General features: G+C 38.4%; 1 protein-coding gene across 4 annotated transcripts in view; it reads left to right on the forward strand.

The window, feature by feature from the left end:
* The window catches only part of SYTL2 (synaptotagmin like 2), a 64,528-nt gene that overhangs the window by 36,763 nt on the left and 11,501 nt on the right, over nucleotides 1-16,264 (forward strand). For 2 of the 4 annotated variants that reach the window (XM_056329019.1, XM_056329018.1), the window contains exons 5-12: nucleotides 2,171-2,243; nucleotides 2,819-2,918; nucleotides 3,819-4,700; nucleotides 5,428-5,499; nucleotides 10,785-10,886; nucleotides 11,854-11,907; nucleotides 13,157-13,204; nucleotides 14,338-14,432. In XM_056329019.1, coding sequence (XP_056184994.1) covers nucleotides 2,171-2,243; nucleotides 2,819-2,918; nucleotides 3,819-4,700; nucleotides 5,428-5,499; nucleotides 10,785-10,886; nucleotides 11,854-11,907; nucleotides 13,157-13,204; nucleotides 14,338-14,432 — 1,426 coding nt within the window. The other 2 variants (XM_056329016.1, XM_056329017.1) reach the window with 2 other exon arrangements.

The raw sequence follows: 16,264 nt of genomic DNA on the forward strand, positions 1-16,264 counted from the left end.
AGCGTTGCATTAAAATATTATTGAATTGTGTGTGTGTTCAGTGAGGCTTAAAGTTACCTCCCCCTCTGTAAAAAAGAATGTCTTGCTGGTTTCTTGAGCCCAGGGTACATAACGAAATTTTCCTTTTTTAAAACGAGTGAAGGCTTTAAACATTCATTACCTAGACCTTTAAAAAAAAATAAAATGAAATCATGTTTGTCCTGTTGGCTAGTAGTAGATGGTGTAGAGACATGCAAAGTGCAGGAGCACACAGATGCTCTTAAAAGCAAAAACTCAAGTGCTTTATAAAAGCAAGAATACAGACTCCAGTTCAGCAGAATAAAATTTCTTTAAATATAGATATTTTCAGACTTTTAAAAATAAAAAATGTTAGAACGAAGGTTAAAAACTGTAATGTGGGGTTATATTTTTTTGAAAATAAAAGTTGCAATATTAAGCTCTTTGAGAACTAGATTTTTTCTTATTTAAAATCGGAGAAGAATAAAAAGAGCAATAATAATCTGTTATACCTACTGTGTGCATATAAAAGGCTGCTGCAGTTAATGCTGAAATACAAGAACAGTTTATTTTTTCACCCGTGAGATAGCTTCCATTACAAGATGAGCTCATACCTTAAGTTTATTTCACTATGCATTGTGGTATATTTCTTAGAGCTAGTGTTGAACCAGAAGAGCAAAGGAGAAATACAGAAATTGATAGCTCAGATTACAACTGGTATTTTTTTCCTAGCCTTTTGGTCAGGCTGCTCATTACCTTGTCGTCTTATCTTCTCCATAATGATGTTTTTCCATTTGAGAAGTGACATCACTGCCATTTTACAGACACACTTGGCAGTCCAAAGGCTGGTAACCTTTCAAGGGTGGCTCCCAGACCTTTTTTCTAAACTTTGAGGTTAACTGTACCGCACCTGGAGAAGTGGGAAGTTCTCTCTTCAGCACGGCAGACTATTGCCAGTTACCTGACTGGAGAGAACTTTGTCAGTGTGAGGAGGCAGCTCCTGTCTGAACCTGAAACTTGATGAGAGGTGGTATCCTGAGGTGCCACATCTGCCCTCAAAAGCATTATCTTGTGGCTCTGCTGCTTACCAATCAATATCTGAAGGTCTTTTCACCCATACCAAAGATCATTGACTGAAGAAATATTTAGTATTGGACTCTCCTTGTACATCTATATTGGAAAAAACATAGGAGTTTCTTTTCTTCCTAGTCTGAGGCCATATTTCCTATTTGGAGGATATTAATTTTTCCTGTCTTGTACTGTTTCCCCCATCCCCAAAATTTTAAGTGTGTAAGTTGGTTAATGCCAGCACTTTCTATATAAAGTTAAGGTACTGAATGTGGTGGTTATATGAAGACCATATTTAAATCCACATCTGACTTCCATCTTCACAAAGTAAATGCTTTTTCACATCTGAGATGTTCAGATAAACTCAAATTATAAAAATTGATTGCTTTGGAAAAAAACCCTTGCATCATTCTGCAAGTAGATGAATACTACTTGGCATAATGTAAGAGCAGTCTCTTCTAGTTGTTTTAATTTCTCTTTACCTGGGCTATGCTTAGTCAGGATCACAAGTAATAATTTGCTTTGCTTATGATATCAAACCACAGATTTTATAGATCTTCATTGAAAGAATAGCTTATAAGCTGTAGCTCTTAAGGGGATGTGCTGTTGTCTTTACATGTCACATCTTTGCTATAGTGGTGATGGGGTTCCTCTGATTTTTCTGACCTGGACGCTTTGAAGAACTCTATTTTTATCAGATTTTGGCACCTTCCTCCATTTTGATTTCAGTCCTAGAAGTATAAATGTAAGACAAGGATGGAGACAGCAACACTGGTATTGTTAGGAGAGTGGCTATATTTACATAAAGCTTGCTCAAGAATCTAAAAGATTTAAAAATATGGTTTCTGTCATGCCAATTAGAAGTTGTATTGAATTCTTTAACAAACAAAGAATTTTTTGCAAGGGAAGAAAGCAGCAGTAATATCCCCGTGCATGGTAAGGAGAAGGTTTGCTTCTAAATCTAATGAGAATTGGCTAAATAGAAAACTTCAGGTGCTGAGAGCTTATATTTGAGTATATATAAACAATTACTTGTTTTGTCTTTTCAAAAAGGCTTACTGTAATGTCCTGTTTGCTAAAGTTTTTACATGCTTTTTCTTTCCAGTTCTAAAACAACAACCTCTGTGTTAGACAAACCAGGGGAAAGACCTATGAAGGCAGCAGTCTCATCAGTAAAGGTATGACTGGTATTGAATATAGCCGAAGTTGTTGTTTACATTTTGTGTGTTTCTCAGCTTCAGTGGTAAAGACAATTAAAGATTTGAGGAAGAAAGATAAGGAGTTGGAAAAAATTAATGTTTTTTGTTTTGGAGGGAGATAATGGAAACCACTAAAAGTTCAACGCTGAAGTGCTGTTATGGCTATAGTCAGTGGCTGGCTGTGCTTGACATTACTTCCAGCCTCTTCAACCACTGAAAAGAATTGTCCTGCTGTGTTCCAAGATCTGTAGTCACAAAATTAGAGACAATGTTATTTAACTTGCAACAATTTAGAATTTTCAACTGTCTTTAAGTGGTGGCTTATCTCTGCTGTTGGTGACTTCAAAAAGAACAAGATGAGGCTATCACTAGCACTTCTGATGATTCCTTGGTTCATATTGTTTAGGTTTTTATCATATATCTAATTTAAGAGGCATGCTTTCAGACTCTTTGCAGACAGGGTAGTGAGGCAGAGGTAATCACTGCACTTTATTTTGTGAAGAGTGTGCTGGTATAACAATTTGACTGCAATTATAATCTTCTTTCCCTTTTAGCAAAGAAGAAATCCATTTAATTCCACTGCATCTGGTGATAACTTGAACAGTGGGGAATCAGAAAACAGACCAGCCACTCTACCTCAGCTAACAAAGAAGGGTAAGACTAAAAAAGACTGAATTTCTTGGTGGCTTATATGGAAATTTTTACTTTCATTGCTGCCTTTTGTAAGGTATCAAAACCTGTTTTATCTTAATTATGTGGAGATATCAACTAGTTAATTTCAAACCCTATGTAAAACATATAAATATACTCAGGAAATGGCTGTTTATGTGACCTTCCAGTTACTGCTGCTGTTGGTTCAACAGAAGCCTAACTCTTTGATCTTTATTTTTTTCCTTTGTTTTCTCACTCCTGTTTGTTGTCAAATTCTCCCTTTCCCACAGCGTTCTCTGCAGGCAAGTAAATGAGTGGTGATGTATCACAATGCAGACATTTGAACTTGTAATTTACAGACTCATATGTGGAAATTACTCTCCTGTTTCTGTTATAAAGCTTGCTGACAGGAAAAAGGAAGACTTGCACATTAGGAATTAAAAAAAAAAAGCAAAAATTCACCTCCCTACCAGGACATAATTTCAGCATTTTACCTTGTTCCATATGAGTGTGGAAGTAGCCTGTTTCCATTTCTATAGGTTGCTGTTTATGTTCTGAAGCTGAAGGGTTGTATGTGTATTCAAAAGCTGCCCTTCCTGCAAAATATTGTCCCTTGCAGGAATAATGCTGATCAAAAATTTGGTGTGTTCTCTATCTTTAGAGTCATAAAATAGTATTTCTAGAATAAGAAATAACTGCAGGATTTTCATCTGCTAAGAATTCCTAGTACTTACAAATGAAATCAATTGTTGATTTGTGATATGTTGAATTTCCACCTTTTACTGCAGATGTTTTTAATAAACCAGTATAATGGCTGCATTCTAGATCTGCGCTGTCATACTTCTGTGTTTATGCAGATGAATGTCATGTAAACACATGATTTCTTCTATATATGTCTTACAGAAGTTTTGTCACTCTCAGAAGAGAGCCAACCTCAACCAAACATACAAGATGATGAAACAGAGAAGCATAAGAAGCCTTCTGTAGAACCTGCTGGCGAATCGCAGAAAGGACTAGTTAAGCGTCCTGTCCCAAAAGCTAGAAAATTAATTCACAAAGCAACAGATCCAGTGTCACAAAAAGAAGGCTTTGTTCCAAAACCAGCCAAACAGCCGGAGAGGATTAACGGCATTGGTACACCACCCAGGGGCATTTTGAAACGCAGTTCAAGTTCAAGTTCCACTGACTCAGAAGTTCGTGTTAGTCAGATGTTAGATGTTCAGAAAAAGAGTGGTCTTCCTACTGCAACTATTTTTGAAGGAGAAGCTGAGAAGAACTCTCTTAGGGAAGAAGCAGAAGACTCCACAGAAATTTCACTGGAAAAACTAAAACAAGTGAGGTTCTCATCTGGCACAGGCAAAGGAGAACCTCTGCAAAGCCCACAGCTCCACCATGGTAGAGAAACAGGAGAGTTCGATATGTTAGAATCTGATGAAATAAAGGGTAGTGGAAATGATGCTATTGGATCAGATTCATTTGGGAATAAGCAAACTTCTGCTGTAAAGCCTTTGGGAACCTATTCATCAGTTTTAGAAATAAAACCAATAGATGGCTTACAAGAAGATACATCGGCATCTGGCCCTTGTGACACTAACAGGTCAGTCTTCCTGGTTAATGAAACCTCGCAGACAAAGACGGTTACTCCTAAGAAACTTGAAACTCCACAGAAGACCTCCAGCAATATCCTGCCAAATAGCAATATTGAACTGAGTGCTGATGAGACACGTGAAAATAAATCCAACCAGATCTTGAGCCATGAATCAAAGTTACACAAAAACATTACTGGTAAGAGATTAATAGGAGTGAAGAATAGGATGCAGTAGCATATAGCACGTATTCGTTAATGTTTGAATCACTTGTATCTAAGAATTAAAAGCTAGGAAACAGAAATAGTAGGAATGTGCTACCTATTGCAGAATTAGAATACAAAAAAGATTATTTAGAATTTAATGCTTTAATGTAGCCAGTATTTCTAGACGTTCTGTTGGTATTCTTAAGAATTAACAATCAGACCAGAGTATGGATAGGCACCTTTATTGTGAATGATGAAAGTGAAGTGATGGCATTTGGATAAAATATCTGTCATAAGGCCTGCTAGATCTGTCTGCATAGGAACTAAAGCATTTTTGGTGTACCACTGTCAACTGTCCTTGGTAGTAATCCAGTTGTGACCTGGGGATTTGCTCCTGGGACTAAACACAAATATGCTGGGCTGTCCCCTCTTCAGGGGACATTTAGCCATTCCCTTTAGAATGGGGATGACTAATCTTATCTGCTTACATCCTCAAAAGTAGTATGATTAATCTTCCAGTAGGATATCTCAGCGCAGGAATTATTTTTCACTTTATTGCCCACAGTATGGTTCCTTCCAGTAATACAAGGACAGAGAATTCCTTTCTCTGCTAACAGTTAAAAAAAAAAAAAATGATATGAGAGGCTTTTCAAGATAGATCAAACATTTGTAGAGTCATGTGTCTGATTCCTAACTCAGATAAGTTTGTTTACGTTGTAGATGAACATCAGCTTTCTGCTAAGACAGAACCACATGAGATGTCCAATATCAATTCTACAAGTCTTCAACAAGGTAAGCCTGATCTTGTTGAGGAGCAAGATGCTAAAACCACTTTCAAGCCTGACAAACATGCAGATGAACTCACGAAAGTGGCTGATGAATCTGTATCAAAAGTTTTAGACTGGTTTAAAAGAAGTTCTGGTACTGAAGATAGGAAACATGTATCAGCTAAGTCCCAAGGCAGGGAACCCAAAGAGGAAGTAGAGTTCTCAACCAGAACAACAGTTCTTCCTACAGAAGACAGTGGCCTTAGCACGGATGAAAAAATGGGAGTTACGGAAGAGTTACTGTTTGGAAGGATTAATCAACGGAACAGTATTTCACCTGCATCATTTATTTCAGAAGATACGCAGCTGGTAAAAGAGAGGATGAAACCTAAGAAGGGGGAAGAGAATGAGGAACAAAATGACAAATCACTAACTGAATTTGACTGTACAAAAGCTGAAGAAAAAGAACGTGGACGAGAAATCAAGGAACAAAATATAAAATCGAATCTCTTGGAACATGAAGAACACAAGTTACCAGCTCAAAAATGTGAACTGGAGAAGGCAATACAAGAAAAAAGAAGAATAAGGGAGATCAGAGCATTCTGGGAGGGGGATAAAACTATCCCCAGTCATGGAGAGCAAGAAGTTAGTATCAATTCTAATGCATCAGGTGGCAGTACATTAAAGAGTCTTGGAGGAAGTGACAAAATAAAACCAGCTGCCATATACCTACCTAATGGATTGGGTGATCAAAGCAAGAATATGCTAAGTAGTGCTGAACTAAGTTGTGCAAGCCAGGCTTCAAGAAACAAACACCAAAACTCTTTTGAGTTTGGATCAGGCCATGCAGTTGGAAAGTCAAAAAGAACGCTTCCACCTGATGAAGTTCACGTATATACAGAATTGCCAAAAGCCAGTAACTTGCAGTCAAGAGTTGGTGCCACTTCAGCTTCCCCAGAAAACAAAGAGAAAGAAGTAGATGGGAAAGAAACACTTAAAGGAAAAGCTGCTGCTTGTTTCCGACAGAAGCCCAGCTTCCAGGTTTTGTCTTTAAAAGAAAAAATTAATGAGAAGCTGAAGAATCAAATTTCAGATCCTTCACAGTTCCAGAGTTTGAGAAATTTCTGGGATACTGGGGTTAAGTTACAGAGTAACATTGACAGGGGAGATGTTTCTTTGCCAGATAGTACCAGTCCAGTAACCTGTGAAAGAAAATCAAAGGAAGATAAAAAAAGCACAGATAATGCGAGCAAGCAAGAGTTAATTCAACAACAAACCCAAACATCTGAGAGAGAAAAAACACGGAAACTAGATTCTCTGGTATGTGAACTGCCTCTAGAATCTCCTACCCTGAATGGTCTGAACTTGACACACACACAAAATACAGACTTTATCCAGCCGGACAGAAAACCAGTTACCCCAAAACCACAGAAAAAGATGGGTCTTCCAGATCAAGAAGTTAAAGAATGTGTAGAAAAAAGTATAGTTTCATCAAAAGGACATCATGTTTCCCTGCAGTTGCTCCAATCACCTGATGATAAAGATGCTTCAAAGGAGTCAGCAGTAGATGATTGGCTATGTTTACCTGTAGAAAAAGTGGGGAACAAGACTACTCCATTAGATGTCAGTCTCCCTAAAGAAGAAGTTGCAGAGACCATGGATAAGGTTGTTCTACCTAAAGCTGAACTTGATGTATTTAAATTTGGCCTAAAGAAATTAGAAAAGGAAGCCTCTGAGACGTCATCTAGCTTGAACCTAAAAGAAAACATTTTGAAAGGGAAAGTTCTTCACTCAAATCAGTGCAAGGTCTTTGAAAGAACAGTAGAACAGAGCCATGACATTTCTCCTGCCGATAAAAAAGTAGGGAAGAGAACAGGAAAAGTGAATGTGCTATCGACAGATGAGCATGAAAACAAAAAAAGCCTCAGGGAACAGTTTAGGGAATTTGAAGGTTTCTGTCTACAGCACAAGGCAGCAGACAAAGATACTCTTGAGGGTTCCCAGAGGCCTCAAGCTGCTTTGCAGAACCTGCTTAGAGAAACCTTTGCATCTCAACCTTCTGAATACAGAAGGGTGGGAATGCAAACATCTGATGATGTGAACAGTATGTCACAAACTAATTGTAGTGTAGAATCAACATGCCAAGAAGATACTAGTCAGCCTGAAGAGGTCAGTGAGACCATAGAAAAGTCTGTTGCCCCATCCAAGGTCAGCGGCTTGAGTTCTGCTGTAGAGAAGTTGCTGAAGGAGGCCTCAGAAACACCCCCTCCTAAACCCAAAGGTGCTGACAGCATGGAACAGAGGACTGCTGAGGTGCAAGTTATAAGCACAACCCATGAGCACAATAGAGAATTGCTGCAGGAAGCTGGCGAGACCATAGAAAAGTCTGTTGCCCCATCCAAGTTCAGCGGCTTGAGTTCTGCTTTAGAGAAGCTGCTGAAGGAGGCCTCAGAAACACCCCCTCCTAAACCCAAAGGTGCTGACAGCATGGAACAGAGGACTGCTGAGGTGCAAGTTATAAGCACAACCCATGAGCAAGATAGAGAGTTGCTGCAGGAAGCTGGCGAGACCATAGAAAAGTCTGTTGCCCCATCCAAGGTCAGCGGCTTGAGTTCTGCTTTAGAGAAGTTGCTGAAGGAGGCCTCTGAGATGCCCCCTCCTAAACCCAAAGGTGCTGACAGCATGGAACAGAGGACTGCTGAGGTGCAAGTTATAAGCACAACCTATAAGCATGATGGAGAGTTGCTGCAGGAAGCTGGCGAGACCATAGAAAAGTCTGTTGCCCCATCCAAGGTCAGCGGCTTGAGTTCTGCTGTAGAGAAGTTGCTGAAGGAGGCCTCAGAAACACCCCCTCCTAAACCCAAAGGTGCTGACAGCATGGAACAGAGGACTGCTGAGGTGCAAGTTATAAGCACAACCCATGAGCATGATAGAGAATTGCTGCAGGAAACTGGTGAGACCAGAGAAAGATCTGCACCATCCAAGGCTGAATATAGAGTATTTGACGTTAATTTGCAGAAACTACCAAAAGAGGTCTCTGAAACATCAGCTTCTGTGCTGGAAAACATGGATAAGAAAATGCAAAGTAAAATGCAGATGAGTCTAAGTGTGCATGCTCTGCATCAAGAGAGAGATCATCCTCAAGAAATACAAGAAAAAATAGAAAAAAATTATGTTTCAAACGCTGTAAAATTCAATGAATTCAATAGCTCTTTAGAAAAACTTATTCAAGATGCATCTGAAGGTCCATGTCCAGTATCCAGAGTGTTACATAAATGGGAAAAGTTTGGGGATCATATGTTTCCATCACAAAAAGAGACTACATTCATGACACTGTTACAGCCACATAGTCCTTTAAGAAGGTATCATACACGGATGAAGATAACTGTCAAAGGGGGAGCTCCAGAACAAAACATCAAAGCTTCAGTAAATGATCTTGCAGTAAATGAAACTGAGGGTTCTGATCTTCCTGAAAGAAATGGAGGTATTAATAAAATAGAGAAGAGAAACATGGCTCCAGCTGATCTTCCTCCCTTGGAAGGAGAGGTCAATATGACTGCAGTCAAGCCATTCAAGATAAATGAGAAAGGAAGGAAAGACGGAAGCACATCCTTGGATACCTCTGAAAAGCATTCAGAATTTAAAGCACTGTTGAAATTCAGAAGAGCAAGCACACCACTAAAAGATGAGAGCAGCTCCTCCCAGCCAGAAGGAGCTCAAATCTGCCTAATGTCTCAGCATGAGGAAAATGATGAAGAGGAAGGGGTCGGCTCAAATTTGGGATCTGGTTTTTCAGATGAAAACTCTGATTCCCACTGTGGAACCAGAAGTTCAACTTGTGAGCTGTCTGATTTCTAAAATTCATGGTGCTGGGTTGTTAAACATGGCTCCAATTATTTTTTTTTTAGTAGCTAATTTAAAATATTTTAAATGAAAATCTGTATGATACTTAATTGAATGCTTCAGATATTTGGCAAGGATGGGAAGAAATAATTAAATCCTTTAATTGGAAAGTGTTTGACAAATGCATACTACATTGGGGTAAGCCTTTTTGGTAAGGGGAGTTTAGCAGTTTGGATCAATCACATCAGTCTTCATGATTTAACCCTTTTCTTCCTCCCCTGTGACATTGTCTTCAAATTAATAATATTAACATTCAATATCTGATATTTCTTTTAATTATACTGGATTAAAAAAGGAAAAAAAAATAATTCAGTGGCTGACTGAGTTCATTCTTTAGTTTGACCAGCTAGTCTTCAAAGGTAAATACCAGTGGAATGGCTGGATGTGGAGATATTCATTCATACCAATACCCTGTGCTATTCCACTTAGCACTGCTGCCTGTTGCACTAGCAAGTGGCCATATACATTATCTGTTTAGTAGAATTCTTATTATTTGATTGAATGCCAGCTCTAGCAAATAGTGTGTGGTAGTCATCAAAGAGCTTAAGGTAGAGGAGATAATTTCATCTTTTTAATCTCATGCTGAGAGACTGGGAATTTTTTTTTTTTCACCTGGAGGCTCTGAGAAATATGTGAAGTTTACCGGGCCTGCCACTGTACTCTTGAGCCTGTTTTGAAAGTGAGATTCCAATAGAAATCAGTGGAAACTCAAGACAAATAAGAAAAAATGAAACATAATTTGCTTTTACCCATAATTACAGGCAGCAACACTGTAAGGCCTGATTGGTTGGCTGATGGGGCGGAAGGTGAGGTAGGGAGGAGAGAGGGTAGGGTCTTCAAGGATTCTGAAGGAGCTAGGAGTGTCTCGATTCTGCCCTTAGAGACAATTGTGTAATGTCAGGGATCCAAATACCTCCACAGCTGGGTGGTTTTGTGGTTGTTACTCAAGTACTGAAACAAAATGTCTTTCACTGAGGAGAAAATACTACAGACAAATTTGCACAGAGGGAAAAACTAAAGCTATGAACTTTTTTGTGCTGATACATAACAAGTTGATTACAAAATGGCTAATCTCTGAGTTTATCTGATATTTTTTTAGACAGTTAAGTGCCATAATTGCCCCAAACTGTTACTAGTCAGTACAGGCAGATACCTACACAGGACAAACCAACCAACCTGCCTCTCTCTACTGATGGCTGAAAGAATTTAGAGAGAGCAAATGGACACATAAAATTAGACATTTATTTTGTTTGTTTTGGATTTCTTTTTGTATTTTCATTGAATGTTCACTGTCTTTGCTAACAGTCAAAATAGATTCTCATGAGAAACCCATGGTTGGGTTTTCAGTGACTTGCTTAAAATGGCATGTCTGTATGTGCAGTGTTCATGTGTTTTGTCTCGTAACAGGTTCAGAAGAAGAAATAAACCCTGTTTTGATGGCTTTGAAAAGGAGTGCAGATAGGAAAATGCCTTCCAAAAGTCTAGAGGACATTCCATCAGCCACCTCAAGTGAGCACAAAGCTTGCATGTGTCTCCCATGATCTGCAGTTTGGCTTAAAATGTTCATGCTGATCTTCCGTACAGCTTTGCCAAGTAGTGGTTTTGTCTTTGTTTCTCAATAAGCTGTATGGAGACTGTGCTATAGAACTGTGTTCTCTTCTCATACAGTGTAGTTCTCAGTTCTTTGTGTTAATTTTTGAAACAACACTAGTCTATGAAGCAGACATCTTCCAAAAACGCACTGCATTGAACAGTGATGAACTGTTTTTTGGATAGTTTTTCAATAGTGGAAGTATTGGCAACTATCCAAATTGGTAATGAGCGACACCTGCCACTGTTGCTGGCTTGCTTGGGTCAAATTAGTAGGCAGTGGAAGTACAAAAAAATCATCTTAGTTTAGTAGAGTTTCACCTGTGTTTCCTGCAGTTATTATACCAAACTCGCTTCAAGAGAGTACAGTGAGACAAGATTGTACTTAAAATTAATTCCTGACTTCCCTTTGTAGCCCTCTAGGAATTCTTACAAATTATTACTCCTGTTTCCTTTCATGCTGCCTCCGAGTGTTTTCATACTTATCTCATGTCTAATGGGGAAGACATAAACTTACATTTGTAAACTGAAGCGTGGAGGTGTAGATTTTGAAAGATGTTGGCTATTGTTGGCAAATTACTCTTCTGATACTACTCATGCTATTGCTTGCTTCTAACTGGTTTCTAGGTTTTAGGTATGTACTAACATTGATCGTTGCAACAGTACAGTGATAGAAACTGTCAACATGAAACTGCTGCTTGGACGTAGGCTTGAAGTAGTGTGTGAAGTAGAAAGCATCTCTTGAATTTAACCGTTCCCATGGCTCTGATGGTTCATTGGGGTTTTTTGTCCTCATTACTCTTAATTCTGTGATTACCATCTGCCATCCATTTTATCTTACTGAACAGCAAAATTTCTAACTATGTGTTACTTTTCTTCTGCGCAGATAAAGGAAAAATAAATAATCCAAAGGAAGAATTAGCTCTTAGTGCTGAAGATGGTAAATATCTTTTGTATCTGCATGGAAGTTTGTTGTTTTTTCAATGCCCTCTATTTGCTAGGGAAGGATTATATTATAATTTTTTTAAGCCAAGATTTGTATTGCACTTTTGATTAACATCAGCATGACATAATGCTTTTGTAGAATTTTGTTGTGTTGTTTTATTCTTAAGGAATATACTTATGTTATGTCTTGCTATATCTGTAGAAACTCTGTGCCACCTACCAGTGTATTATTTTGGCCTTTGGTCATTCAACCTATGAAAGTTGCTGAAATCATTGAGAGCTTTGAACATTAGCTCAGTTGAAAAACTTGGCCTGAGTAAATATTGAATTTGTCTGTTCATCTGTTCTGTTATAAGATGCAAGATGACTTTGGCTAGTGCAAAACACCCTTCAGAACAGCTCAGCTGGAAAGGAACCTCTCTTATAATCCCTGTCTCAATCAGCAAAGTAGAATTACTCTAAGCAGTAGGTGAACTGCGATATCAGCTACTGTTGATATCATCTATCCATTAGTATGTTACAGGTGCCTTACTGTTAAATTTTTCTGTATACCTTTAGAAATTCCAAACCTAGGCAAAATGAAAGCAAATCTGTTCTAAGAACATGTCAAGATGAACACAATAGAAAACCATTGAATAACATTGAATATGGTATAATGTAACACAATTCTTTATTAACTGCATTGGAGCACTACAGTTTTAAAAAGCAATTGTGCACAGTTGCATTTATTGTCATATTTTAGATGCTTTAAAGCATCTTGCTTGTTAGTGGCCTATAGTATAGATAGGATGATAGTAGCATAATAGTATGGGTGCAGTGTCCAGTAAATTAACAAGACTTAAGTACCGTACTGCACTTTGCTTTCAAAGGAAGGCCACTACTGAAAGCATGTTTTACATTCAATATGGAATGTGTAGACATTTATCTGAAAAGGGTGGAGGTTTTTTGAGTTAAACTTATTCAGGGAAGTTTTGAAAAAATGACAAACAGCCAAACTGATAGCTGTACAGACAGAATAAGGCAAGTTCTCATGAAAATCTTCTTGCTTTGCTTAGCTTGTACACTCACATTACCTTTGTTGTGATCCAGCTCCTCAAAGGAGGACAATGATGCAAAACACAGAAACATATGGGGTCTGGGGAAGTAAAAAACTTCCCACATATAAAATATATTGAAGCAAATATTATAACATTGCAAAGCTGTTTGTGCTACTGAGTGACTGTTGCCAATATTGCACTGAGCAGGTCCAAAACCTGATCAGCATCAAGAGAGGAATGAAAATGCAGCAGGAAGTGAGTAACAGCATTCTTCTAGTAGACAATGGAGAGACTCCTCCACTGATATTTAAACTAATACATTAAAAATCCTTTTTTATTTAACAGCTAACAAGTTCTACATCTGCACTAGATACTTGCTCAATGGGGAAACTGCATCTAACTGCATACTGACAATAACTGATACTGGTGATCATTATTTGAGCTTCAACAGCAAAAGCTTTGCAAAAGCTTAACTCACAGCTTGCAAACAATCCCATGGTGTGTGCAGTGTTTCATTTTATGCAATAGATACATGCCCCTGTAGCCGGCTGTTTGTTGCCAAATTATCGGTCATGTGATATTCAGTATTGGTGCATTTCACAAGGTGTACCCAGTCCAAAGATATAGAGCTTTAGTGCATTATTAAATGTAAGTGGGGTTAGAGCATGAAAAATTCTGAGAATTGTGGGCATACAGCAAACTGAATTTTTGCAAGGCTACTTTGTGCAATTAAGCTTTGTACAGTGAAAGAGCATAGAAGTGATCTTCAGTAGAGGTATACAAAAGTTTAAGAGATAGGCTGCAAAAAAATGCATCGTTAATGAGACATCCATCTTATAATGTACTATGAATACTTGAAACTTCCTTGTTCAGGTCTAAAAATTGCATGATTTAAGCAAATGTTCTTATTGCAATTAATTAAACTGAGCAAATAAAAGAACAGTGTTTGGCTTGTACATGAACTTCTTGCCAAGAACCTTGTGATGATTCTAATGTCAATGGTATGGTTTAGTGCGTGAGTATACTTGTCCTTGTTCTAGGAAGAAAATCTAGAAGGTAAACTGAAAATGTTTTCTTCGTCATGTTTCATCAGAATTTGCTTGCAGCACCCAGGCTTGCACATCATGTCAAGCAATGTAAACGCTTCTGCTCCTGCCAAAGTTCTTTGGTCAGTGTTATAGGAGGTGTCAAAGTAGATTCTTCTTCTTAATGAGAGCTTCTCTGGGTCCTATGGGGGGTGTGTGTGTAAATCTTGCATCGAAGCTGTAAACTGGTTGTGCATGTGCATGTATTTCATCTGAAGTTGTTTGTTTCTAACCATGTCCTGTTACGGAATAATTTTGATGTACAAATGTATTTTTGAAGCCTTTTGAATTGCTGCTCTTTAGTTTCCACAGTGCCTTCACAGCCTGATAAGCTGTTTTCCAATCCTGAAAAACTCAAAGGACTGAGCAAGTCAGTACCATCATTCCTACAGGAAGAGGCAAGTTCCACCTCTGCAATACTATAACTAAAACTTTTGTGTACTTTTGTTTTGTATTTGTCAAGTAGTGCTCTCCAGGGTCTGCCACGTCAGTTTGCTGTTGGATGATGGCATGGAGTTGAGCTTGTGACGTAATGATCACAAGATGATCCCAAACAACCTGTGGCTAATTAACCTTTCAAAAGCTTTGGTCCAGTAACCAGACGTTTATTCTTACTGTACAGCTCAACGTACAGAGCATGTTTTATCTAGGAGACTGAAGTGTAGTGAATGCTTGCTGTTATTCCCAAAGGCGTTCTCTCTCCTTAAACTAACAGGTCTGCCACCCCGCCCCCTTCAGAACATAATTATGTGCATACATTTTTCTTCACAGCCTAAAATCTAAAATGAGTGTGTAAGACTGTAAGAAAGTCACCATCTGGTAACACTTCTCAGAGGGCTATTAGCTTGGTGGTGTTCTTAGGGATGTAGGTTCAGGTACCAGGCTGCTAACTCTGTGTAAGTGAAATTTCAGAATTTCCAAGAACATACTGTGCTGGTAATAATTATAATTATCATTGTGGGGGCCATGGAATAAGCTCTGAAGCCATAGTCAAATCTCTTAAAATGTCACTGAAGTCTGAAAGTGATAAATGATTTGAATTGCCTGGTTTTATGAGTCCCCAACAGACAGTAAAAAAAAAAAGTGGAGAGTGTTAAGACCAAGCACAAACCTCTGCCATAAATGCCTAAAAGAGGTAGCTCCATTGGTCACAGGGAACAGAAAGCCCTGGAGAATAGGAAATACCTCGTCCTTGTTGAACTTGGATAACACCACAGATTCTTTCTTTTCTGGTTTTTGGGTTTTTTTTGTTTTTGTTTTTTTTTTTTTTGAGTGCCATAGCATGAATGTGAATTTGTATGGCAAATGTACATCCAAAACTCCTCCTCCCCTAAGCTGTTAGTACGTGGTGGTACAAACACCCCAGCCCTGACAATGAGGATATGTATTAGTAGACACAGTCTTAAATGGGACATAGGAATCTGGGGCATAGATACCACAGAAATACCTGCATCTGTACTGTAAAATGAAGAATTGCTGCTTATCCCAGCCCTTCCCATTATAACTGCAGCATAAGCATCAATCTTTTGGATCATTTTTCTAAAAACATGTCTAAAAGGACTGAAGGGTCAGAATCAGGAATATACTGTGCCCTGACTTACCCTACACCCTCCTAAAGTCTGAAATAACCAAAATGTGGTGATACAGGTTTGATTAATCCTACTGTAAGTGCAGAACTTAAAACCATTCAGTGTCTATGAATTACACCTCTTCAGTTAAAGATCTCTAAAATTACACTGTCCTAATGTCCCTTCTGCTGAGAAGAATGCACAGAAAGCTTTTCTAAGACTGTTAACATTGCACCAGGGATGGATCAAAAGATTAGCATTTCAAAGCATTAGTGGTGGCATAATAAACAAGTCTGAAATTAGTATCTGGGCATCTAAAACCAACCAGTTCCAGCCTCTGTAAGAAGCCGTTAACAAGCTTACTCATGCAAGTTCTGAATGAAACAGTCTGACAAATACTTGAAAGCTAAAGGATTATATGTAATCAATCTGGTCACAGCAGAAGGGGCTTGGGGATAGTTCATGTTGATATTCCAAGAAATTGTCAGGACCCAAATCTCTTTATTCTGTCCCCCAAATGTATTTTTGTAAATTGTCATTAGTCCCAATAGTGTCTTAAGTTACCAAGCTCACAGCACAGGATGTATTACATGACATACGAATGCATGCACACACACATATATATGTATATATACGCAAAAAATAGTGTATATCTATAAAAA

The sequence above is a fragment of the Falco biarmicus genome, chromosome 2, assembly GCF_023638135.1.
Source record: "Falco biarmicus isolate bFalBia1 chromosome 2, bFalBia1.pri, whole genome shotgun sequence".
Taxonomy (NCBI): Eukaryota; Metazoa; Chordata; class Aves; order Falconiformes; family Falconidae; genus Falco; species Falco biarmicus.